At 43.6% G+C, this 25,999-nt stretch overlaps 1 protein-coding gene across 4 annotated transcripts in view; it reads right to left on the reverse strand.

Moving 5' to 3' along the window:
• Positions 1–25,999, reverse strand: part of LOC140735168 (otoancorin-like) — a 105,936-nt gene extending 79,937 nt beyond the window's left edge. For 2 of the 4 annotated variants that reach the window (XM_073059960.1, XM_073059959.1), the window contains exons 1-13: positions 25,963–25,999; positions 25,084–25,122; positions 22,928–22,969; positions 21,763–21,804; positions 20,283–20,324; positions 17,204–17,245; positions 15,958–15,999; positions 14,061–14,102; positions 11,918–11,959; positions 10,313–10,354; positions 9,385–9,426; positions 3,013–3,054; positions 2,218–2,259 (exon numbers count right to left, since the gene is read on the reverse strand). In XM_073059960.1, coding sequence (XP_072916061.1) covers positions 2,218–2,259; positions 3,013–3,054; positions 9,385–9,426; positions 10,313–10,354; positions 11,918–11,959; positions 14,061–14,102; positions 15,958–15,999; positions 17,204–17,245; positions 20,283–20,324; positions 21,763–21,804; positions 22,928–22,969; positions 25,084–25,122; positions 25,963–25,968 — 507 coding nt within the window. In that variant the 5' untranslated portion in view covers positions 25,969–25,999. The remainder of the gene's footprint in view (positions 1–2,217; positions 2,260–3,012; positions 3,055–9,384; positions 9,427–10,312; positions 10,355–11,917; positions 11,960–14,060; positions 14,103–15,957; positions 16,000–17,203; positions 17,246–20,282; positions 20,325–21,762; positions 21,805–22,927; positions 22,970–25,083; positions 25,123–25,962) is intronic. The other 2 variants (XM_073059961.1, XM_073059962.1) reach the window with 2 other exon arrangements.

Below are 25,999 nucleotides of genomic sequence, written 5' to 3' on the forward strand. Positions count from 1 at the left end.
CTTCACCACCCTTTGGATAAAGAAATTCCACCTCATCTCTGGTTCTAAATGTACTGTACGGCTGTGATCTCTGGCCCTAGGCTCACACACTATAGGAAATATCCTCTCAACATCCAATATACCAAGGACTTTTAATATTCACTAGGGTTCAGTGAGACCCCCCCCCCCCCCCTTCATTCCTCTGAACTTCAGTGACTGCAAGAAGTGCATCAAACACTCTTCATGCATTAACCCTTTTGGTTCCGGAAACATTCTAGTCCACCTCATCTGGACTCTCTCCAATCCCAGCACATTTTCTCTTAGATGAGGTCCGAAAACAGCTCAGAATATTACAAGCGCACTCAAACTAATCACTTACATAGTTTCCGCATTACATTCTTCTACTTGTAAAATATTCTTCTTAAAATCAATGTTAACATTGAATTTGCCTTCTTGCCACCAACTCAATCTGCAAGTTCATCTTTAGAGAATCCTGCAGGATGACATCCAAGTCTCTTTGCACTTCTGATTGTTGAATTTCCTCCCATTTAAAATGTAGTCTACACCTTTATTCCTTTTATCGAAATGCATGACCATGATAGAACTACATTCTATCTGACATTTTGTCCATTTTGCAGACTCCCTGCTTCATCTACACTACCTGCCTCACTACCTACCTTTGTATCGCCAGCAAAACATCAATTTTGTCATCTAAGTCATTGACATATAATGTGGAAGAAGCATTGCCAATACTATCCCCTGTGGAACACCTATAGCCATCACAAACCAACCAGAATAGCAGACATTTTCCCATTCTGCCTTCCGCCACTGCTATATCCATGCTCGGATGTTTTCTGTAATACCATCAGCTGTTAGCATGTTCAGCAGCCGCATGTGCAGCAACTTGTCAAGGGCCTTCTGAAAATTCATGACAACAGTACCCACTAACTCTCCTTTGTCTTTTCTGCCTCAAAGAATTCCAACAGATTTGTCAGGGAAGATTTTCTCTCAAGGCAACACGCTAACGCTGTGTCATGTTTTCATGTGCCTCCAAGAACCCTGAAGTCACATCCTTAATGGTGGCCACAGCATCTTCCAAGCCACAGAGCTCAAGTTAAACCATATAACAATTACAGCATGGAAACAGGTCATCTCAGCCCTTCTAATCCATGCTGAACACCTAGTCCCACTGTCTCGCACTAGTCCCTACTCTCACCTAGTCCCACTGGCCCGCACTCAGCCCATAACCCTCCATTCCTTTCCTGTCCATATACCTATCCAATTTTACTTTAAATGACAATACCGAATCTGTCTCTACCACTTCTACTGGAAGCTCGTTCCACACAGCTACCGCTCTCCGAGTAAAGAAATTCCCCCTCGTGTTACCCTTAAACTTTTGCCCCTTAACTCTCAACTCATGCCCTCTTGTTTGAATCTCTCCTACTCTCAATGGAAAAAGCCTATCCCCAACAACATCATCAATCGCCCTCATAATTTTAAATACCTCTATCAAGTCCCCTATCAACCTTCTACGCTCCATTTTTTAAAATTTTCTTCTTTTTTTTTGTTTTGGTTAACTGGTATATTTTTCCTTTCTTCTGCCTCCCTCACTTCTGAAAGTATGGTGTGACATTAGCAATTTTACAATCCTCAGAAATAATTCCAGAATCTCATGAATTTTGAAAGATCATTACTAATGCCTGTATAATCTCTTCATCCCCCTCCTTCTGAACGCCTGGATGTACACCATCTGTTCCAGGTCACTTATATGCTTTGAGACTTTTCAGCTTACTAAGCAAACTCCACACTTTCTATTCCTGATGAATAAAAAGAGCGGAGTAACATTTGCAATCGGATTCCCAGATATCGGGACTTCAACATCCCCAGAAGATTTACAGAGCTGGAGCTCTAGTCTTCAGGTCTCCACTTCCATGGCTGCCTAGTTTTCTCACAGTATCACTTCAATCTGATGAAGTATTTTCCCATGAAAGCATGTAACCTCTCTATTTCCACTGCTCTTTCCGGGAGAGACCGGCAAACAACATTTGCCTGATCTCCAGGTTAAACTGGCAGATCCATTATTGAACAGTACTCCCTCATTCTAACTTATCCCTCAGGGGAAACATTGTATCGGCATTTATTCATCCAGTCAGGATGTTTAATCACATTCCTTCAAACCCTTACAGTCATAGAGTCCGACAGCCACTCGGTCCCACTTCTGTAGTTGTGAGAACTTACCGACATCCAGTCACCAGTTTTGTTCCATCGTTGTTCATTCCACTGTAACAATACAGCAGATCATTAGTGCTTGATGCCAACACAAAACCCCAGTTATAAAACCCATGCTGTGACGGAGGAAGACGTGAACATACAGAATAGGAACAGGAATACGACACTCAGCCCAGTGATCCAGTTCACCATTTAATCAGACCGTGCCTAACATCACTGATATCTCAACTCCACATTCTAGTCTTGACACAGTGACCATTCACCCTCTCTCCAATAACAAACTTTCCAACATCAGCATTGAAAGTATTTGCTTTCCCTGCCCTTGAGGGAGAGTTTCACAGACCCCTCACCCTCTGTGAGAAATAAGACTTTACTCATCACGGGTTTAAATTGCGGTGCGCATTGGTAAAGTGTGACACCAAAGGTCGAGATTCTCTCACTACAGAAACATCCGCTCCACACCCATCATAACAAGTACCCTCAGGATTTGGATTTGTATCCATCCCCACTAACCTTCCCCAAACTGTACAACATGGAGCGTAAAAATCTACAGCACATTACAGGCCCTTCAGCCCACAATGTTGTGCTGACCATGTAACCTGCTCATAGCCCTCTATTTTTCTAAGCTCCATGTACCTATCTAAGTACGAGGTGGATTATTTTGCAGATGACCAGATGAAGGGGGAATGAATCTACGTCACAGACTATGGATGTAATTTTACAACTGAACACTGTTTTGAACCCAGACCCACTGAGTCAGAACACCTATCATCACAAGGTAGTTTGGTACGAGTGAGATCTTACCCACATATCGTCCTTGGATGAGTTCCATCCGGGTGGATATTTCTGTAACAGACCACAGGATCGTAAGGCACAGCAGCAGGATTAATCTATTCAGCCCATCCAGTTTGCTCCATTCCATCATGGCTGATTTATTGTGCTTCACAATTCCATTCTCCTGCCTTCTCTCCATAACCTGTAACGCTCTGACTAATTAAGAAACTATCAATGTTGGCTTTAAAAATACTCAAGTGGAAATAGGAAACTCAGCCCAGTGATCCAGTTCATCATTTAATAAACCATGTCTAGCATCACTGAAATCTCTACTCCACAGTCTACACTTCTCACAGTGATCCTTCTACCTCTTCCTAATGACAATCTTTCCAGCATCACCATTGGAAGTTCGAGAGTCCCCACTATTCTTTTGTGAGTTGTTTTTGATATAATATGACATAAAGGTTTGTGAATGTTGAGGTCTGTGCCTGCCTGGAGTATTCAAGCTGGTTATTGAAGAGAACAAGAGCCATAAATTACCGACTGTCCTTTGCTGGGAAGAGAGCAATAAATTGATGCTGGCCTGGAGCAGAGCCAATAAAAAGATGTTAAAGGTCAATCAGATGACCTACAGCCAATGACACTGGAGGGCAATATTTGAAATGGTAAGGAATGAATATAAAAGTGAACACCTCAAGTATGCTATCAGCCAAAACTTTCTTCAGAGACCCACCATCGCAAGGAAGAATACCCATGCCAGAGGATGGAAGAAGGATCTATCCCCTATTCTGGTGTTATAAATTGGACAATTTGCCTGAGTGAGTACTGGCACAAAGGGAACAGCAGAATTCATATTCTAAGTTGCAGAGACAATTGTTACGAATGTGCCACAACTCTGAGGGGCCGAAGGGTACAAAGTAGCCCCCTCCTTTTTGAGAATCGTAAGATCGCTATTAATTCAGGTCTGGGACCCAGGAAATGAGAGAGAATCCACAAGGTTTTGGAATGTGTCCTGGCCTCAGCAAGACAAAGCCACGGATAACGGCCATTGTCTCTTGGAGACGAAATTGTGTATTGAGTACTGTACTATTCATTGAAGCCCCTCAGGGGATGACCAGAGTGGGCTGGTTGAGGGATTGCATCATCCCAACTTGATTGACATCTGAGACCCCGTGAGTAAGGATAAAAAAGGATCTGGGGAACAACCCCTTGAGACGCACCAGGAGAAACGCTGGAAGGCCAGTGACAGCGTTTAATAGCGACAGCCAGTGAGGCTCGCGTGCATCCTTTCCCTTTGCCTGGGATTGGCAGCCTTACCACAGAAGAACGGCTTAGCTAAAGGAGAGGCCACAAGTGAATGGCCACACCAACGAGACTCTGACGGATCAAAATCATAAAAGGAATTGGCAAGTTTCTAAAAATCTCTCTCTCGACTCCAACCAAGGCTGCAGGGTGCATGAACTGAGTGACTTTTATATTTCCATCGGACAATACATTATCCCCTAGACAACGATAGAGCTATTTCTTATTGATTATTATTATACCCACACTTTTAGATTTAGTATTGACGACGTATATTATCTGTATGGTTGCATTGATATTATTTTTGTGTATTTTTACTAATAAATACTGTTAAAAATAGTACCATCAGACTTCAACGGACCTCTCTATCTTTGCTGGTAAGTGACCCAGTTACAGGGTTCGTAACAAAGTGGGGATCTTGTCTCAGGATTTGATACCAAATTGGAGGGCTAGTGAATCGGGCTTGTAAGTCCAAACTTGGATCTGGTTGCGCGGGTAGCCAGAGGGAAACCAGCAAAGATGGACGTGGATGTTATAGAAAACCCGACTCTGGAGGCGCTAGAGGCTGCCACAAAGTCAGACTTAATAAATATTGCGAAAGGACTAAACCTCGCAGAGGTGAGGTTGTCAATGAAAAAGCGGGAGGTGCGGAGGGCCATAACTCAGTATTATATTGTGAAGAATGTGTTTTCGGCTGAGGTATTGGAAAATATCCCTGAAAAGGTGATATCCCTGATAAAAGGCTGAGCTAGTGGGACGGCTCAGTTAGAGTTGGAGAAATTAAGGTTGGAACATGAAATTAAGTTAAAACTGCTGGAAGCAGCTGAAAAGGAAAAGGAAAGAGCCGAGAGAGAAAAAGAGCAGGAAAGAGCTGAGAAACAAAGGGAGCATGAAATTCAGCTAAAACAGCTGGAAGCAGCTGAAAAAGAGAAAGAAATGGCCAAGAAAGAGAGGGAGTGAGCCGAGAAGGAGAGAGAGTACGAGGAGAAAGAGAAACAGAGGCAACATGACTTGGACATGGAGAAGTTAAGGCAAGAGCGAAGAGCTCAAGGGCCCGACCGAGAGGAGCGGTTTAATGTTAGTCGGGAGTTTAGGTTAGTACCTCCGTTCGAGGAGACGGATGTTGAAAGCTATTTCTTGCATTTTGAAAAGGTGGCAGAGAGTCAGAAGTGGCCCAAATAGCAATGGGCGGCGTTGTTACAAAGTGTGTTAAAAGGGAAGGCACAACGGGCATATGCAGCGTTGTCCATGGAGGAGGAGGAGTCTGAGAATTATGAGAAAGTAAAGGAGGCCATTCTTCGGACCTATGAATTGGTACCTGAAGCGTATAGACAAAAGTTCAGAAATTTAAAGAAAGGGTGGAATCAGACGTATACCGAGTTTGCCTAGGAGAAGGGTGTGCTCTTGGATCATTGGTGTGCAGCAGAAATAGTGGAAGAAGATTTTTGGCATCTCAGGGAGTTAATTCTGATTGAGGAATTTAAAGGTTGTGTTTCGGATGATATCCGGATGTATTTGAATGAGAAGCCGAATAAGTCCATCTCCGAATTTGCTAGGTTCGCAGATGAATATGCCCTAACCCACAAGACAAAGTTTTCCTCAAATAAAAGTTACCAGAGAGACCGTGGGAACGGTAGAGAAAGCCCGCCGGCTGAGGCAGAGATCTCGCCGGGAGCTAACGGTAAAATTAAGGAGGAGGAGAGGCAAGACAGCAGGAGAGGTCCTGGCTTGACCCGTTTTAATTGTGGAAAGGTGAGTCATATTGCATCTAAGTGCCTTGCTCCGAGGAAGGAGACAGGAAAATGGAAAGCAGCAGTCCCTATAGGATGTGCTGTGGTGATCAGTAAATCGATGAGAGAGCCCCAGGTAGACAGAGTACGAGAAGGGTCTGAGAAATGTATTTCAGAAGGAACCGTGTCTGTGAGAGAGGGAGACACACCAGTTCCAGTGCGGATCTGGAGAGACACGGGAGCTGAACTGTCATTGCTTAGCAGTAAGGTACTGGATTTTGGTCGCAAGACTGGAATGGTAGCTTTGAGAGGAATAGGAAAAGGGACAGAAGCGGTGCCCTTGCATAGGATCATTATAAATTGTGAGCTGGTATCCGGACCAGTTGAAATAGGGGTGCGATCAGAATTCCCAAGAACTGACATGGACGTCCTTCTGGGTTACGATTTAGCCGGTGGTAAGATTTGGTCAGCAATGAAGCTGATGAGCCAGCCTGAAAGTGTTGAGGTCCCACCCCTAGATTCCAAGATCTATCCCGCATGCATGATCACTCGCAGCATGTCGAGAAAGGCAGCTGAGAACGAGACCAGTTTAAATCCGGCCGGTATCGATTTGGCCGAGACGTTTTTACTAACCCTGTACCAAGAGGATTTAGAGGGTGGAAAAACGGAGAATAGGAAAGTGAAAGAGAGTAAGGGAGAGGAGGTAGTCCTGCCCTTAGCCAGGAGGAAATTTATAGAGGCACAAAGTAAAGATGAGAAACAGATAAGGCTGTTAAAAGGTCCAGGGTTGGACATGGATGATCTGTCTGGTTTGGTAGAACTGCTTGAAGAAGTTGAAAATTCTAAAAGTGTTCCCGATAATGAAATGAGGGCAGTCCTAGATGAAGAGGATGCCATTACCTTGAAGAAGTCTGCTGGGTTGGCAGATGAGGTTGTTCCAGCCCGCGGGGTTGAGTTTACTCCAGAAGGGAGTTGCCCAGAGAGTAGCTGGGAGGATCAGGGGAATTTAGAATTTGAAAAGGGGTACAGGTATTGAAAGCCTGGAAGAGGCAAATGTCCCGTTTGAGTGTGTTCAAGATGTGGATGCACGTGGTACTGAACCTAGTAATGGAGCTCAGAAAAAGTCTGAGGTATTGGATTCAGTTGAAAAGGAATGCAGTCCTTGTGGGTCAGATGGACTTGGTTCAGTGAAGAAAGGGTTAACCTTGGTAATAGTGGGAAGTGAGAATTCCCAGTTGTTTGTGTTCGAAGGTGTGTTAAAAGTTAGTAAGGAGATAAAAGGTGGTGAGGTGAATATTATTATTGAAGGAAAAGGGAAAAGTGTAGTTCCTAAATTGAATGAAGAAAATTTAAAGTCTGGATTGATGTCAGAAGCAGCCACCAGGCTACAGAGACAATGGCTTGGTACCGCGGTGCCTGCGAATCAATTACAGGTTGAGTTGGAATGTAAAGGTGCCCCACACGCTATTGTTATTCAAGAGTGTGCTGTGAAAAAGCAGAATTTGAAATGCTGTTTGAACAAAGAGTTTAAACTGAAAACTAATAGCATGAAGGGTCCTGAAGAGAAAACTAGCAACTTGCTTAAAATTAGAGAATTGTGTGGAAATTCAGAAAATGGTCTAAGTTTGGAACACATTGTTGATAAAATAACTCCTATGAAAGGAGCATGCGAAAACCTATTCCACACTAGTATACAAGTTAACCACGTGGGAGTTAACTGGAAAAGGGGCGAGGGTTGACAGGATGCCATTTTTAAATAGCAGGGTCCAGTTTTAAGGGATTTCGACAAAGCATGTGAATAATAAAGACAGCCCCCATGGAAGATTGACTGTTAAGGTTGAAAGTAACATAAAGATTAGTATTTTGCATGAACTTTTGTAGTATACGCGTAAGCTAAGATCACAACTCTTTAGTTTTTGTTTGCTGAAGGAATAAAAATAGGTAGTTATTAAATTGGAGTCTGATGCTACAAGAATTTATTAAGGTACAAGATGTTAAGATATTAAAGGAAGTGACAATGTAATCGTTAACTGTTTAGATGCTGAATGGAATGTATAACTGTATTACTCTGTAGTGAAAAAAAAACTCTTGTATTGTGTTAGATTCTGAACTCCTGTAAGACTCTGTATTAATTCATTTCTACCGATGGTAAAAAAGCTTTGAAGGAAGGGGGTGTTACGAATGTGCCACAACTCTGAGGGGCCGAAGGGTACAAAGTAGCCCCCTCCTTCTTGAGAATCGCAAGATCGCTATTAATTCAGGTCTGGGACCCAGGAAATGAGAGAGAATCCGCAAGGTTTTGGAATGTGTCCTGGCCTCAGCAAGACAAAGCCACGGATAACGGCCATTGTCTCTTGGAGACAGAATTGTGTATTGAGTACTGTACTATTCATTGAAGCCCTTAGGGGATGACCAGGGTGGGCTGGTTGAGGGATTGCATCATCCCAACCTGATTGACATCTGAGACCCCGTGAGTAAGGATAAAAGAGGGTCTGGGGAACAACCCCTTGAGACGCACCAGGAGAAACGCTGGAAAGCCAGTGACAGCGTTTAATAGTGACAGCCAGTGAGGCTCGCGTGCATCCTTTCCCTTTGCCTGGGATTGGCAGCCTTACCACGGAAGAACGGCTTAGCTAAAGGAGAGGCCACAAGTGAACGGCCACACCAACGAGACTCTGACGGATCGAAATCATAAAAGGAATTGGCAAGTTTCTAAAAATCTCTCTCTCGACTCCAACCAAGGCTGCAGGGTGCATGAACTGAGTGACTTTTATATTTCCATCGGACAATACATTATCCCCTAGACAACGATAGAGCTATTTCTTATTGATTATTATTATACCCGCACTTTTAGATTTAGTATTGACGACGTATATTATCTGTATGTTTGCATTGATTATTTTTGTGTATTTTTACTAATAAATACTGTTAAAAATAGTACCATCAGACTTCAACTGACCTCTCTATCTTTGCTGGTAAGTGACCCAGTTACAAGGTTCGTAACGCAATAAAGTGTGAGCTTCCATTAATTACAAATTGCACAGAGTTTCTTAACCTAGTTCCATTGACAAATGCTTAACACTTCATACTAATGAAGAACTTTTATCTGAAATTTTGTAAACCCTCTGTTTCCACTGCTTTTGCCAGACAGACTTCAAAATATCTCCCTTATCATTTTAAACTGGCGGATCCATTATTAAACAGTATTCCCGAGTTATAGGTTCTCCCGTAAGGAAAGCAATGAATCAGCATTCATTCACCCTGTCAAAACCCGTCAGGGTGTGTTATGTTTAATCACGTTCCCCTGCACATACACTGTCATAGAGTCCTATAGCCATTTGGCCCATCTGTTGTAGTTGTGAGAACTTACCGACATCCAGTCACCAGTTTTGTTCCATTGTTGTTCTTTCCACTGTAACAATACAGCAGATCATTAGTGCTTGATGCCAACACAAAACCCCAGTTATAAAACCCATGCTGTGACGGAGGAAGACGTGAAGACACAGAATAGGAACAGGAATACGACACTCAGCCCAGTGATCCAGTTCACCATTTAATCAGACCGCGCCTAACATCACTGATATCTCAACTCCATATTCTAGTCTTGTCAGTGACCCTTCACCCTCTTCCCAATGATAACCTTTCCAACATCAGCATTTAAAGTATTTGCTTTCCCAGCGCTGAGGGAGAGAGTTTCACAGACTCCTCACTCTTGGTGAGAAATAAGATTTGACTCATTACTGGTTTAAATTGTGGTGCCCATTGGTAAACAGTGACACCAAACATCGAGATTCTCTCACTACAGAAACATCTGCTCCACACTCATCGTAACAAGTACTCTCAGGACTTGAATTTTGACACATCCCCGCTAACCTTCCCCAAACCGTGTAACACAGAACTTAAAGATCTACAGCACATTACAGGACCTGCAGCCCACAATGTTGTGCTCATAGCTCTCTATTTTTCTGAACTCCATGTACCTATCTGAGAGTCTCTTAACAGACCCTGTTGTACCTGCCTTCCCAATAGAGTGAGAGAGAGAAGCTCTCTCTGCACCATCCCATCAGTCTCTCCCCTGACAACCCACAGAGTGAAGCTCCCTCCACAATGTCCCACCAAACTTCTTTGGGACAGTAGCAACATTAGCTGGATTATTTTGCAGCTGACAGATGCAGAAGGTATAAATCTCCATCACAGTATATGGGTGCATTTTTACACCTGAACTCTGTTTTGAGCACAGACCAACTGAGTCAGAACACCCATCATCACAAGGTAGTTTAGTAGGAGCGAGATCTTACCCACATATATTCCATGAATGACTTCATTTCGGGTGGATATTTCTGTAAGAGACCACAGGATCATAAGGCACAGGAGCGGGATTAATCTAATCATCTATTATCTTTGCTCTATTCCATCATAGCTGATTGATTATGCTTCTGAATTCCATTCCCCTGTCTTCTCCCCATAACCTGTAACACTCTGACTAATCAAGAAACTATCAATGTCGGCTTTAAATATACCCAAGCAGGAATAGGAAACTCAGCCCCGAGATCCAGTTCACCATTTAACAAACCATGCCTAGCATCACTGAAATCTCTACTCCACAGTCCAGTCTTATCCAGTGACCCTTCATCCTCTTCCTAATGACAAGCTTCCCAACATTACCATTGAAAGTATTTCCTTCCCTGCCTCTTCCACACACTTATCACCCTCTGTGAGAAACAAAGATTTATTGAGCCCATTGGTAAAGAGTAACACCCAAGTTCGAGAGTCTCTCGCTAGAGGAGTCACTCCAGGAATCAGACACAGACTGAACCTCCCTTCTCCTCAGAACTTTTAACACTGACTAATCAAGAAACTCTCAACCTCCACTTTAAATATATTCAATAAGTTGGCCTCCACATCCACCCGGGGCAATGAATTCCACAGATTAACCACCCTCTGGCTAAATAAATTCCTCCTCATCTCTTTACTAAACAGTCCCTCTATTCTGAGGCAGTGACATTGGGCCTTCAAGCTCCCCACAGGACTCACAGAGCCAGTGTTCAGGTTCTCAGGAATCAACTTCCAGAGCTGCATAGTTTTGTCACAGTAACCCTTCTATTGGCATTGGTGGATTGAAAATATGGAAGAAAATGTCAAACTCTAAAGGCAAGGACAGTGGAAGCAGACAGACCAATTGTCTTTGCTCCTGCCACGTGCCTTCCTGTAATGCCATGGGCTGTTGACATGTTAGGCAGCCTCATGTGCAGCAACTAGTCAAAGGCCCTTCTGAAAATTCAAGAAACCTGCACCCACTGACTCTCCTTTGTCTTTTCTGCCTCAAAGAATTCCAACATTTGTCAGGCAGGATTTCCTCTTGACACAACCATGCTAACAGTGTCCCATTTTCTCATGTGCCTCCAAGAACCGTGAAGTCACATCCTTAATAATGGCCACAACATCTTCCAAACCACAGAGCTCAAGTTAACTGGCATATCATTTCCTTTCTTCTGCCTCCCGCACTTATGAAAGAATTGTGTGACATTAGCAATTTTTCTGTCCTCAAATAATTCCAGAATCTAGTGAATCTTGAAAGATCATTACTAATGCCTGTATAATCTCTTCGTCTACCTCTATCTTAATGTCTGGATGTACACCATCTGCTCCAGGTGTCTTATCTACTTTGAGACTTTTCAGCTTACTAAGCAAACTCCACGCTTTCTATTTCTGATGAATAGAAAGAGAGGAGTAACAATTGTACTCGGACTCACAGATATCGAGACTTCAACAACCCCAGAAGATTTGCAGAGCATTCAGCATTCATTCATCCAGTCTACACCCGTCAGGATGTTTAATCACGTTCCATCACACCCTTACAGTCATGGAGTGCAACAGACACTGTTGTAGTTGTGAGAACTTACCCACATCCAGTCACCAGTTTTGTTCCATCGTTGTTCTTTCCACTGTAATAATACAGCAGATCATTAGTGCTTAATCCCAACACAAAACCCCAGTTATAAAACCCATGCTGTGATGGAGGAAGACGTGAACATACAGAATAGGAACAGGAATACGACACTCAGCCCAGTGATCCAGTTCACCATTTAATCAGATAATGACCAACATCACTGATATCTCAACTCCATATTCTAGTCTTGTCACAGTGACCCTTCACCCTCTTCCTAATGACAACCTTTCCAACATCAGCATTGAAAGTATTTGTTTTCCCTGCTCAGGAGAGAGAGACTTTCACAGACTCCTCACCCTTGGTGAGAAATTCCACAGCTTCACCATCCACTGGATAAACAAACTCCACCTCATCTCCGGTTCTAAATGTACTGTACGGCTGTGACCTCTGGCCCTAGGCTCACACTCTATAGGAAATATCCTCTCGACATCCAATATACCAAGGCCTTTTAATATTCAATAGGGTTCAGTGAGATCCCCCCTTCATTCTTCTTAACTTCAGCGAGTGCAAAAAGTGCATCCATCACTCTTCATGAATTAACCCTTCTGGTCCTGGAAACATTCTAGTCCACCTCATCTGGACTCTCTCCAATCCCAGCACATTTTCTCTTAATTGAGGTCTAAAAACAGCTCAGAATATTACAAGAGCACTCAGACTAATCACTTACATAATTTAAGCATTACATTCTTGTTCTTGTATTATATTCTTGAAATCAATGCTAACTTTACATTTGTCTTCTACCACCAACTCAATCTGCAAGTTAACCTTTAGGGAATCCTGCACGATGACAATAAGACTCTTTGCACGTCTGAATTTTGAAATTCCTCCCATTTAAAGCATAGACTACACCTTTATTCCTTGTAGAAGTGCATGACAGTACACTTCCTTACACTATATTCTATCTGCCACTTTGCCCATTTTTCTAATACGTCAATGTCATTTTGCAGACTCCCTGCTTCCTTAACACTACCTGCCTCTCTACCTACCTTTGTAGCATCTGCAAATTTGGCCACAAGGCATCAAATTTGTCAACAAAATCACTGACATATAACATGGAAGAAACATTGCCAATGCTATCCCCTGTGGAACACCTATAGTCAATGCGAACCAACCAGAACAGTAGACTTATTCCCATTCTGTGCCTCCTGCCAATTATCTATTCATGGTTATATCTTTCCAGTAACACCTTGGGCTGTTAGCATGTTGAGCAGCCTCATGTGCAGCGCCAAGTCAGGGGGCTTCTGAAAATCCAAGAAAACTGTACCTACTGACTATCTTTTGTCTTTTCTGCCTCAAAGAATTCCAACATTTGTCAGGCAGGATTTCCTCTTGACGCAACCATGCTAACAGTGTCCCATTTTCTCATGTGCCTCCAAGAACCCTGAAGTCACATCCTTAATGATGGCCACAACATCTTCCAAACCACAGAGCTCAAGTTAACTGGCATATCATTTCCTTTCTTCTGCCTCCCTCCCTTCTGAAAGAAAAGTGCGACATTAGCAATTCTTCAGTCCTCAGAAATAATTCCAGAATCTAGTGCATCTTGAAGGATCACTACTAGTGCCTGTATAATCATTTCGGCTACCTGTTTCTGAACCCTTGGGTGTACACCATCTGGTCCAGCTGCCTTATATACTTTCAGACTTTTCAGCTTTCCAAACAAACTCCACTCTTTCTATTTCTGATGAATAGAAAGAGCGGGGTAACAATTGCACTCGGACTCACAGATATCGAGACTTCAACTTCTCCAGAAGATTTGTAGAGCTGGTGCTCTGGTCATCATGTCTCTACTTCCATGGCTGCCTAGTTTTGTCATGGTATCGCTTCAGTCTAATGAAGTATTTTCCTATGAAGACATGTAACCTCTCTGCTTCCACAGCTCTTTCCAGGAGAGACATGCAAACAACATTTGCCTGATCTCCCAGTTAAACTGGCAGATGCATTATTGAACAGTATTCCCTCGTTCTAAATCATCCCTCAGGGAAAACATTGTATCGGCAGTCATTCTTCCAGTGTTTAATCACGTTCCTTCAAACCCTTACAGTCACAGAGTCCGACAGCCACTCGGTCCCACTTCTGTAGTTGTGAGAACTTACCGACATCCAGTCCCCAGTTTTGTTCCATCCTTCTGCTGTCCACTGTAATAATACAGCAGATCATTAGTGCTTGATGCCAACACAAAACCCCAGTTATAAAACCCATGCTGTGATGGAGGAAGACGCGAACATACAGAATAGGAACAGGAATACGACACTCAGCCCAGTGATCCAGTTCACCATTTAATCAGACTGTGCCTAACATCACTGATATCTCAACTCCATATTCTAGTCTTGTCAGAGTGACACTTCACCCTCTCTCCAATAACAAACTTTCCAACATCAGCATTGAAAGTATTTGCTTTCCCAGCGCTGAGGGAGAGAGTTTCACAGACTCCTCACTCTCAGCGAGAAATAAGATTTGACTCTCACTGGTTTAAATAGTGGTGCGCATTGGTAAAGTGTGACACTAAAGGTCGAGATTCTCTCACTACAGAAACATCCGCTCCACACTCATCATAACAAGTACCCTCAGGATTTGTATTTGTATCCATCCCCGCTAACTTTCCCCAAACTGTACAACACAGAGCATAAAAATCTACAGCACATTACAGGCCCTTCTGTCATAAGGGGGCGTGAGACTGGAACCAAGTGCGGGACGAAGGCACTGAAGTACCAGAGGCAGGACGGGACAACTAAACCATAGACAAGATGTGGGGACCGTGGCGAGCGTGAGGGACCTGGTGTTCAAGGTGATTCCAAGGGTTCCGAGAGAGTCTTGAAGTTTAGACAGGCAGGATCACAGAGCTCAGGCAGGCAAGTCCCCCGCCGGGCAACAGCAGTCCGGCCTGGCTTACCCGACAGAGGGAAGGGATAAGAAGGGGTTAGAGTCCTCTGAGCGGGCCACATAACTCCTGGGCAGGGCCTGGACCTCCCAGACAGGAACACGGGGGCCTGGGCAAGTCGTGGGGCACCTGGGCAGTTGGAGGGCACAACGCATCTGCAGCAAAGGATAGAAAGGGTCAGAGTCCTCTGGGCGGGCCGCATAACTCCTGGGCAGGGCCTGGACCTCCCAGACAGGAACACGGGGGCCTGGGCAAGTCATGGGGCACCTGGGCAGGTTGCGGGGCACATCCCGTCAGCAGCGAGGGATATGATGGGGCAGAGACCTCCGCCGGGCAACGGCAATCCAGCATGGCTTACCCGATAGAGGCAAGGGATAAGAAGAGAGCTCAGTCCACGGTGGCTGCCAGACTCACTCACAGAACTCATCTTGACGGTGAGTACTCCAAGCCAGCAAAAGCAGGACAGAACAGGACAACCAGATAAACAGGGCAAACCAGAAGAATAACATAAACAGGACAATGCCCCCCAACTATGCTCAGTCCCAGAGCCCTTTATATACACCGTCAGCCGATAGGCATCAGATGCGTCTCCTTAAGTCTTGATGATCCACAGGTGTGACTAATTGGGCTCAAGGCGAAATGAGGGACGGCTACAAGACCCGGAGTCTGGAGTCCGCAGACCGGATCAGGAACCGGAATACGGGCTCCGGACCGGACCATAACACCTTCACCCACAATGTTATGCTGACCATGTAACCTGCTCATACCCTCTATTTTCTAAGCTCCATGTACCTATCTGTGTTTCTTAAAAGACCCTGTTCGTATCTGCCTCTGCCACATAGAGTAAGAGAGTGAAGCTCTCTCTACACAATCCCATCAGTCTCTCCTCTGATCAGACACAGAGCAAAGATCCCTCCACACTGTCCCATCACACTCTCTTGGGATGGTAACAATATGAGCTGCATTATTTTGCAGATGACCAGATGAAGGGGGAATGAATCTACATCACAGACTATGGATGTAATTTTACAGCTGAACACTGTTTTGAGCCCAGACCCACTGAGTCAGAACACCCATCATCACAAGGTAGTTTAGTACGAGCGAGATCTTACCCACATATCGTCCTTGGATGAGTTCCATCCGGGTGGATATTTCTGTAACAGACCACAGGATCGTAAGGCACAGCAGCAGGATTAATCTATTCAGCTCATCAAGTTTGCTCCATTCCATCATGGCTGATTTATTATGCTTCTCAATTCTATTCTCCTGCCTTCTCTCCATAACCTATAATGCTCTGACTAATTAAGAAACTATCAATGTTGGCTTTAAAAATACTCAAGTGGGAATAGGAAACTCAGCACAGTGATCCAGTTCATCATTTAATAAACCATGTCTAGCATCACTGAAATCTCTACTCCACAGTCTACACTTCTCACAGTGATCCTTCACCCTCTTCCTAATGACAATCTTTCCAGCATCATCATTGAAAGTTTGAGAGTCCCCACTATTCTTTTGTGAGTTATTTTTGATATGATATAACATGAAGGTTTGTGAATGTTGAGGTCTGTGCCTGCCTGGAGTATTCGAGCTGGTTACTGAAGAGAACAAGAGCCATAAATTACCAACTGTCCTTTGCTGGGAAGAGAGCAATAAGTTGATGCTGGCCTGGAGCAGAGCCAATAAAGAGATGTTAAATGTCAATCAGATGACCTACAGCCAATGACACTGGAAGGCAACATTTGAGTTGGTAAGGAATGAATGTAAAAGTGGACACCTCAGGTATGGTATCAGCAAAGACTCTCTTCAGAGACCCACCATCACAAAGAAGAATCCCCACGCCTGAGGATGGAAGAAGAAACGATTGATCCCCTATTCCAGTGTTATAAATTGGATAATTTGTCTGAGTGAGCATGGTACAAAGGGAACAGCAGAATTCGTATTCTAAATTGTTGGCCTGGGGTCAGCATAGTTCTGTTGTTTGTGCAGACACATAAAGTGTGAGCTTCTATTCATTATAAGTTGCATAGAGAGCTCCTTAACCGAGTTCCATTGACAAATCCTTAACACTTCCTACTAATGAAGAAATTTTCACTGAAATTTCATAAACCCTCTGTGTTCACTGCTTTTCCCAGACAGACTTCAAAGTATCTCCCTTATCTTCATTTTAAACTGGCGAATGCATTATTAAACAGTATTCCTGAGTTATAGGTTCTCCAGCAAGGAAAGCAATGAATCAGCATTCATTCACCCTGTCAAAACCCGTCAGGGTGTTGTATGTTTAATCACGTTCCCCCGCATATACACTGTCATAGAGTCCTATAGCCATTTGGCTCATCTGTTGTAGGTGTGAGAACTTACCCACATCCAATCACCAGTTTTGTTCCATCGTTGTGCTTTCCACTGTAACAATACAGCAGATCATTAGTGCTTGATGCCAACACAAAACCCCAGTTATAAAACACATGATGTGACAGAGGAAGTCGTGAACATACAGAATAGGAACAGGAATACGACACTCAGCCCAGTGATCCAGTTCACCATTTAATCAGACCATGCCTAACATCACTGAAATCTCAACTCCATATTCTAGTCTTGTCACAGTGACCATTCACCCTTTTCCTAATGACAAGCTCTCCAAATCAGCATTGAAAGTATTTGTTTGCCCTGCTCATGAGGGACAGGGTTTCACAGACTCCTCACTCTTGGTGAGAAATAAGATTTGACTCATCACTGGTTTAAATTCTGGTGTCCATTGGTAAATAGTGACACCAAATGTTGAGATTCTCTCACTACAGAAACATCCGCTCCACACTCATCGTAACAATTTTCCTCAGGATTTGAATTTCTGCACATCCCCACTAACTTTCCCCAAACCGTATAACACAGAACTTAAAAATCTACAGCACATTACAGGACCTACAGCCCACAATGTTGTGCTCATAGCTCTCTATTTTTCTAAACAATGTACCTATCTAAGAGTCTCTTAAAAGACCCTGTTGTATCTGTCTCCCCCACATACAGTAAGATAGAGAGGCTCTCTCTACACCATCCCATTAGACTCTCTGCTGATCAGACACAGAGTGAAGCTCCCTCCACACTGTCCCACCATACTTTCTTAGGACAGTAGCAACATTAGCTGGATTATTTTGCAAATGACCAGATGAAAGGGGTATGAATCTCCGTCACACTATGGGCGCATATTTACACCTGAACTCTGTTTTGAGCACAGACCAACTGCGTCAGAACACCCGTCATCACAAGGTAGTTTACTAGGAGTGAGATCTACCAACATATATTCCATGAATGACTTCATTTCGGGTGGATATTTCTGTAAGAGACCAAAGGGTCATAAGGCACAGGAGCAGGATTAATCTAATCATCCATCATCTTTGCTCCATTCCATCATAGCTGATTGATTACGCTTCTGAATTCCATTCCCCTGCCTTCTCCCCATAAACTGTAATGCTCTGACTAATCAAGAAACTATCAATGTCGGCTTTAAATATACCCAAGCAGGAATAGGAAACTCAGCCCCGAGATCCAGTTCACCATTTAACAAACTGTGCCTAGCATCACTGAAATCTCTACTCCACAGTCCAGTCTTATCCAGTGACCCTTCATCCTCTTCCTAATGACAAGCTTCCCAACATTAGCATTGAAAGTATTCCCTTCCCTGCCTCTTCCACACACTCATCACCCTCTGTGAGAAACAAAGATTTATTGAGCCCATTGGTAAAGAGTAACACTCAAGTTGGAGAGTCTCCCACTAGAGGAAGCATCCTCTCCACATCCATTCCTATGAGTACCCTCAGGTTTTGCATTCATACTCATCTCTGCTCAGATGCCCCAAATTCTAACAGAGTAACATTCTCACTGCCTCATCCATTGACGCTCCCAAGCTCAGACAGAGTGAAGATCCCTCTCCACCATCTCATCACATACTTCAAGGATCAGACACAGAGTGAGGATCTCTCCACACTGTCTCATCACACATTCCCATGGTTAGACACAGATTAATCTACCTCCACACTGTCCCATCTCTTCCTCCAGGGATCAGACATAGAGTAAAACTCCCTCTCCACCATCCCATCACACACTCCAGGAGTTAGAAACAGAGTGAACCTCCCTTCTCCTCAGAACTTTTAACACTGTGACTAATTTAAAAACTATCAACCTCCACCTTAAATATACTCAATAAGTCGGCCTCCACATCCACCCGGGGCAATGAATTCCACAGATTAACCACCCTCTGGCTAAATAAATTCCTCCTCATCTCTTTACTAAACAGTCCCTCTATTCTGAGGCAGTGACATTGGGCCTTCAAGCTCCCCACAGGACTCACAGAGCCAGTGTTCAGGTTCTCGAGAATCAACTTCCAGAGCTGCATACTTTTGTCACAGTAACCCTTCTACTGGCATTGGTGGATTGAAAATATGGAAGAAAATGTCAAACTCTAAAGGCAAGGACAGTGGAAGCAGACAGACCAATTGTCTTTGCTCCTGCCACGTGCCTTCCTGTAATGCCATGGGCTGTTGACATGTTAGGCAGCCTCATGTGCAGCAACTAGTCAAAGGCCCTTCTGAAAATTCAAGAAACCTGCACCCACTGACTCTCCTTTGTCTTTTCTGCCTCAAAGAATTCCAACATTTGTCAGGCAGGATTTCCTCTTGACGCAACCATGCTAACAGTGTCCCATTTTCTCATGTGCCTCCAAGAACCGTGAAGTCACATCCTTAATAATGGCCACAACATCTTCCAAACCACAGAGCTCAAGTTAACTGGCATATCATTTCCTTTCTTCTGCCTCCTGCCCTTATGAAAGAATTGTGTGACATTAGCAATTTTTCTGTCCTCAGAAATAATTCCAGAATCTAGTGAATCTTGAAAGATCATTACGAATGCCTGTATAATCTCTTCGTCTACCTCTATCTTAATGTCTGGATGTACACCATCTGCTCCAGGACACTTACCTACTTTGAGAATTTTCAGCTTTCTAAGCAAACTCCACGCTTTCTATTTCTGATGAATAGAAAGAGAGGAGTAACAATTGCACTCGGACTCACAGATATCGAGACTTCAAATCCCCAGAAGGTTTGCAGAGCTGGTGCTCTGGTCATCAGGTCTCCAATTCCATGGCTGCCTAGTTCTGTTGTGGTATCACTTCAGTCTACTGGTATTTTCCTATGAAAACATGTAAACTCTCTGCTTCCACTGCTCTTTCCGGGAGAGTCTTGCAAACAACATTTGCCTGATCTCCAGGTTAAACTGGCAGATCCATTACTAAACAGTATTCCCTCGTTCTAAATTCTTCCTCAGTGAAAACATTGTATCAGCATTCATTCATCCAGTTTACACCCGTCAGGATGTTTAATCACGTTCCTTCACACCCTTACTGTCATGGAGTGCGACAGACACTGCCGTAGTTGTGAGAACTTACCCACATCCAGTCCTCAGTTCTGTTCCATCGTTGTTCATTCCACTGTAACAATACAGCAGATCATTAGTGCTTGACACCCACACAAAACCCCAGTTATAAAACCCATGTTGTGATGGAGGAAGACGTGAACATACAGAATAGGAACAGGAATACGACACTCAGCCCAGTGATCCAGTTCACCATTTAATCAGACCGTGCCTAACATCACCGATATCTCAATTCCACATTCTAGTCTTGTCACAGTGACCCTTCACCCTCTTCCCAATGACAACTTTTCCAACATCAGCATTGAAAGTATTTGCTTTCCCTGCCCTGAGGGAGAGTTTCACAGACTCCTCACCCTTGGTGAGAAATAAGATTTGACTCTCACTGGTTTAGATAGTGGTGCCCATTGGTAAAGAGTGACACCAAAGGTCGAGATTCTCTCACTACAGAAACATCCGCTCCACACTCATCATAACAAGTACCCTCAGGATTTGCATTTGTATCCATCCCCGCTAACTTTCCCCAAACTGTACAACACAGAGCATAAAAATCTACAGCACATTACAGGCTCTTCAGCCCACAATGTTGTGCTGACCATGTAACCTGCTCATAGCCCTCTATTTTTCTAAGCTCCATGTACCTATCTATGGTGTGTCTGGGTAGTCTTGTTTTATCTGTTGGATTTGGAGCTCCTTTCCGGGAAATGCGATAAGATGGTAGCGCGATATTAATACGCAGCAGCCTCACCGGACTCTGTATTGGGGATTGCCAAACGTTATATGGATTTTCTGGTGTACTCTGTTTTGTCATGTGCTTTTGTGATATCATTCTGGAGGAACATTGTGTCATTGCATTTGTGGTTTCTAAATGACAATAAACTGAAATTCAATTCAATGAGTCTCTTAAAAGAACCTGTTGGAACTGCCTCCACCACATAGAGTAAGAGAGTGAAGCATTCTCTACAAAATCCCATCAGGCTCTCCCATAATCAGACACAGATTAATCTCCCTCCACACTATCCCATCTCTTCCTCCAGGGATCAGACATACAGTAAAACTCCATCTCCGCCATCCCATCACACACTCCAGGAGTTAGACACAGAGTTATAGGTTCTCCCTCAAGGAAAGCAGTGTATCAGCATTCATTCACCCTGTCAAAACCTGTCAGGGTGTTGTATGTTTAATCACATTCCCTTGCACGTACTCTGTCATAGAGTCCTATAGCCATTCGGCCCTTCTCAATACTCCCCAATGCCATTAGGCTTTACAATTCTACCGCCAGGACTTAAGAACTTTTTAAAAGCTATTATTAATGCTTTTTGAGATAGTGATTTAGATGCATATCATATTTTTTACTGAGTTAAGTATTGTATGTAATTAGTTTTGCTACAACAAGTGTATGGGACATTGGAAAAAAGTTGAATTTCCCCATGGGGATGAATAAAGTATCTATCTATCTATCTATCTATCTATCTGTTGTAGTTGTGAGAACTTACCGACATCCAGTCACCAGTTTTATTCCATCGTTGTTCTTTCCACTGTAATAATACATCAGATCATTAGTGCTTGATGCCAACACAAAATCCCAGTTATAAAACATATGCTGTGACGGAGGAAGACATGAACATACAGAATAGGAACAGGAATACGACACTCAGCCCAGTGATCCAATTCACCATTTAATCAGACCACAACTAACATCACTGATATTTCAACTCCATATTCTAGTCTTGTCACAGTGACCATTCACCCTTTTCCTAATGACAAGCTCTCCAACATCAGCATTGAAAGTATTTGTTTTCCCTGCCCATGAGAGAGAGAGAGTTTCACAGTCTTCTCACTCTCGGTGAGAAATAAGATTTGACTCATCACTGGTCTAAATTGTGGCGTCCATTGGTAAACAGTGACACCAAACGTCGAGATTCTCTCACTACAGAAACATCTGCTCCACACTCAATGTAACAAGTGCCCTCAGGATTTGAATTTCTAAACATCCCTACAAACTTTCCCCAAACTGTATAACACAGAACTTAAAAATCTACAGCACATTACAGGACCTGCAGCCCACAATGTTGTGCTCATAGCCCTCTATTTTTCTAAACTCCACGTACCTATCTGAGAGTCTCTTAACAGACCCTGTTGTATCTCTATCCCCACATACAGTAAGAGAGAGAGAGGCTTTCTCTACACCATCCCATCAGTCTCTCTGCTGATCAGACACAGAGTGAAGCTCCCTCCACAATATCCCACCTTACTTTCTAGGCACGATAACAACATGAGCTGGATTATTTTACAGATGACCAGATGCAGTGGGTATGAATCTCCATCACAGTCTATGGGTGTATTTTTACACCTGAACTCTGTTTTGAGCAAAGACCAACTGAGTCAGAACACCCGTCATCACAAGGTAGTTTGGTAGGAGCGAGATCTTACTGTGGTGAACTACATATACCTGTCTGGACACGCCCCCCCCCGCCCCCGCTGACTGCTCCTGTGGCTCCTCCCACAGACCCCTGTATAAAGGCGATTGGAGGCACTGCTCCTCCCTCAGTCTCCAGGATGTTGTGTGATGGCCTCTTGCTGCTGACTGCTCTCTTCCAGCTAATAAAAGCCTATCTCTCACCTCACGTCTCCGAGAGTTATTGATGGTGCATCACTTACCCACATATATTTCATGAATAAGTGCATTCCGGGTGCATATTTCTGTAAGAGACCACAGGATCATAAGGCACAGGAGCAGGATTAATCTAATCATCCATCATCTTTGCACCATTCCATCATAGCTGATTGATTACGCTTCTGAATTCCATTCCCCTGCCTTCTCCCCATAAACTGTAATACTCTGACTAATCAAGAAACTATCAACGTCGGCTTTAAATATACCCAAGCAGGAATAGGAAACTCAGCCCCGAGATCCAGTTCGTCATTTAACAAACTGTGCCTAGCATCACTGAAATCTCTACTCCACAGTCCAGTCTTATCCAGTGACCCTTCATCCTCTTCCTAATGACAAGCTTCCCAACATTAGCATTGAAAGTATTTCCTTCCCTGCCTCTTCCACACACTCATCACCCTCTGTGAGAAAAAAGATTTATTGAGCCCATTGGTAAAGAGTAACACCCAAGTTGGAGAGTCTCCCGCTAGAGGAAGCATCCTCTCCACATCCATTCCTATGAGTACCCTCAGGTTTTGCATTCATACCCATCTCTGTTCAGATGCCCCAAATTCTAACAGAGTAACGTTCTCACTGCCTCATCCATTGACGCTCCCAAGCTCAGACAGAGTGAAGATCCCTCTCCACCATCTCATCACATACTTCAAGGATCAGACACAGAGTGAGGATCTCTCCACACTGTCTCATCACACATTCCCATGGTTAGACACAGATTAATCTACCTCCACACTGTCCCATCTCTTCCTCCAGGGATCAGACATAGAGTAAAACTCCCTCTCCACCATCCCATCACACACTCCAGGAGTTAGAAACAGAGTGAACCTCCCTTCTCCTCAGAACTTTTAACACTGTGACTAATCAAAAAACTATCAACCTCCACCTTAAATATACTCAATAAGTCGGCCTCCACATCCACCCGGGGCAATGAATTCCACAGTTTAACCACCCTCTGGCTAAATAAATTCCTCCTCATCTCTTTACTAAACAGTCCCTCTATTCTGAGGCAGTGACATTGGGCCTTCAAGCTCCCCACAGGACTCACAGAGCCAGTGTTCAGGTTCTCGGGAATCAACTTCCAGAGCTGCATAGTTTTGTCACAGTAACCCTTCTACTGGCATTGGTGGATTTAAAATATGGAAGAAAATGTCAAACTCTAAAGGGTCAAGGACACTGGATGCAGACAGATCAATTGTCTTTGTTCCTGCCATGTGCTTGGAGATAGAGGCTGCCGTTTTGTGAAACTGTTCTACATCCTCCATTTTGTGAGACGCAGTTGCTTTGCTTTCTGTATCTTAATGGAAGCATTGTGTTGCTTCTGGTAATCTGCAGGACTGAAGATGCTTTCCAAATAAGAAGTTATTTGTGAGTTATTTTTGATATGATATAACATGAAGGTTTGTGAATGTTGAGGTCTGTGCCTGCCTGGGGTATTAGAGCTGGTTACTGAAGAGAACAAGAGCCATAAATTACCGACTGTCCTTTGCTGGGAAGAGAGCAATAAGTTGATGCTGTCCTGGAGCAGAGCCAATAAGAAGATGTTAAAGGTCAACCAGATGACCTACAGCCAATGACACTGGAAGGCAATATCTGAGTTGGTAAGGAATGAATATAAAAGTGGACACCTCAGGTATGGTATCAGCAAAGACTCTCTTCAGAGACCCACCATCACAAAGAAGAATCCCCAACTCTGAGAAGGGAAGAAGAAAGGATCGATCCCCTATTCCAGTGTTATAAATTGGATAATTTGTCTGAGTGAGTACTGGCACAAAGGGAACAGCAGAATTCATATTCTAAATTGTTTGCTTGGGGTCAGCATAGTTCTGTTGTTTTTACAGAGACAATAAAGTGTGAGCTTCCATTAATTACAAGTTGCATAGACAGTTTCTTAACCTAGTTCCATTGACAAATGCTTAGCACTTCATACTAATGAAGAACTTCCCTCTGAAAATCCGTAAACCCTCTGTTTCCGCTGCTTTTGCTAAACAGACTTCCAATTATCTCCCTTATCTTCACTTTAAACTGGCAGATCCATTATTAAACAGTACTCCTAAGTTCTAGATTCTCCCTTAAGGAAAACATTGTAACAACAAACATTGTAGTGCTGTAGCTATTGGGCTCATCTGTTGTAAGTGTGAGAACTTACCCACATCCAGTCCGCTGTTATGTTGCATCGTGCTTTCCACTGTAATAATACAGCAGATCATTAGTGCTTGATGCCAACACAAAACCCCAGTTATAAAACCCATGCTGTGACGGAGGAAGACGTGAAGATACAGAATAGGAACAGGAATACGACACTCAGCCCAGTGATCCAGTTCACCATTTAATCAGACCGCGCCTAATATCACTGATATCTCAACTCCATATTCTAGTCTTGTCACAGTGACCATTCATCCTCTTCCCAATAACAAACTTCCCAACATAAGCATTGAAAGTCTTTGCTTCCCCTGCCCCTTGAGGGATAGAGTTTCACAGACTCCTCATCCTCTGCGGCAAATAAGATTTGAATCATCACTGGTTTAAATTGTGGTGCCCATTGGTAAAGATTGACACCCAAGTTCAAGATTCTCTCACTATAGAAACATCCGCTCCTCACGAGTACCCTAAGAATTTGTATTTGTACCCATTATCATTAACTTTTCCCACAGTCTAACAGAGTGACACTCTCTCTACACCATCACATCAGGCACTCCCATGGTTAGACACAGAGCAAAGCTCCCCCCACACTGTCCCATCACACACTCTAGGGATCAGTCACAGAGTGAATCTCCCTGCACACCGTCCCGTCACACACTCCCAGGGTCAGACAGAGTGAAATTCACTCTCCACCATCCTATCACACCCTCTCAAGACATTAACAACTTGTGCTGGTTATTTTGCAGATGACCAGATGCAAGGGATATGAATCTCCGTTACAGACTAAGGGTAGATTTTTACACCTGAACACTGGGTCCGAATGCAGGCCAACTGAGACAGGAAAACAGCCATTAGCACAAGGACGATTGGTAGATGGAGCACTTACCCACATCCAGTCTTTGGTTGTGTTCCATCTCGATGGA

The sequence above is a fragment of the Hemitrygon akajei genome, chromosome 11 (genome assembly GCF_048418815.1).
Source record: "Hemitrygon akajei chromosome 11, sHemAka1.3, whole genome shotgun sequence".
In the NCBI taxonomy this organism is placed as follows: Eukaryota; Metazoa; Chordata; class Chondrichthyes; order Myliobatiformes; family Dasyatidae; genus Hemitrygon; species Hemitrygon akajei.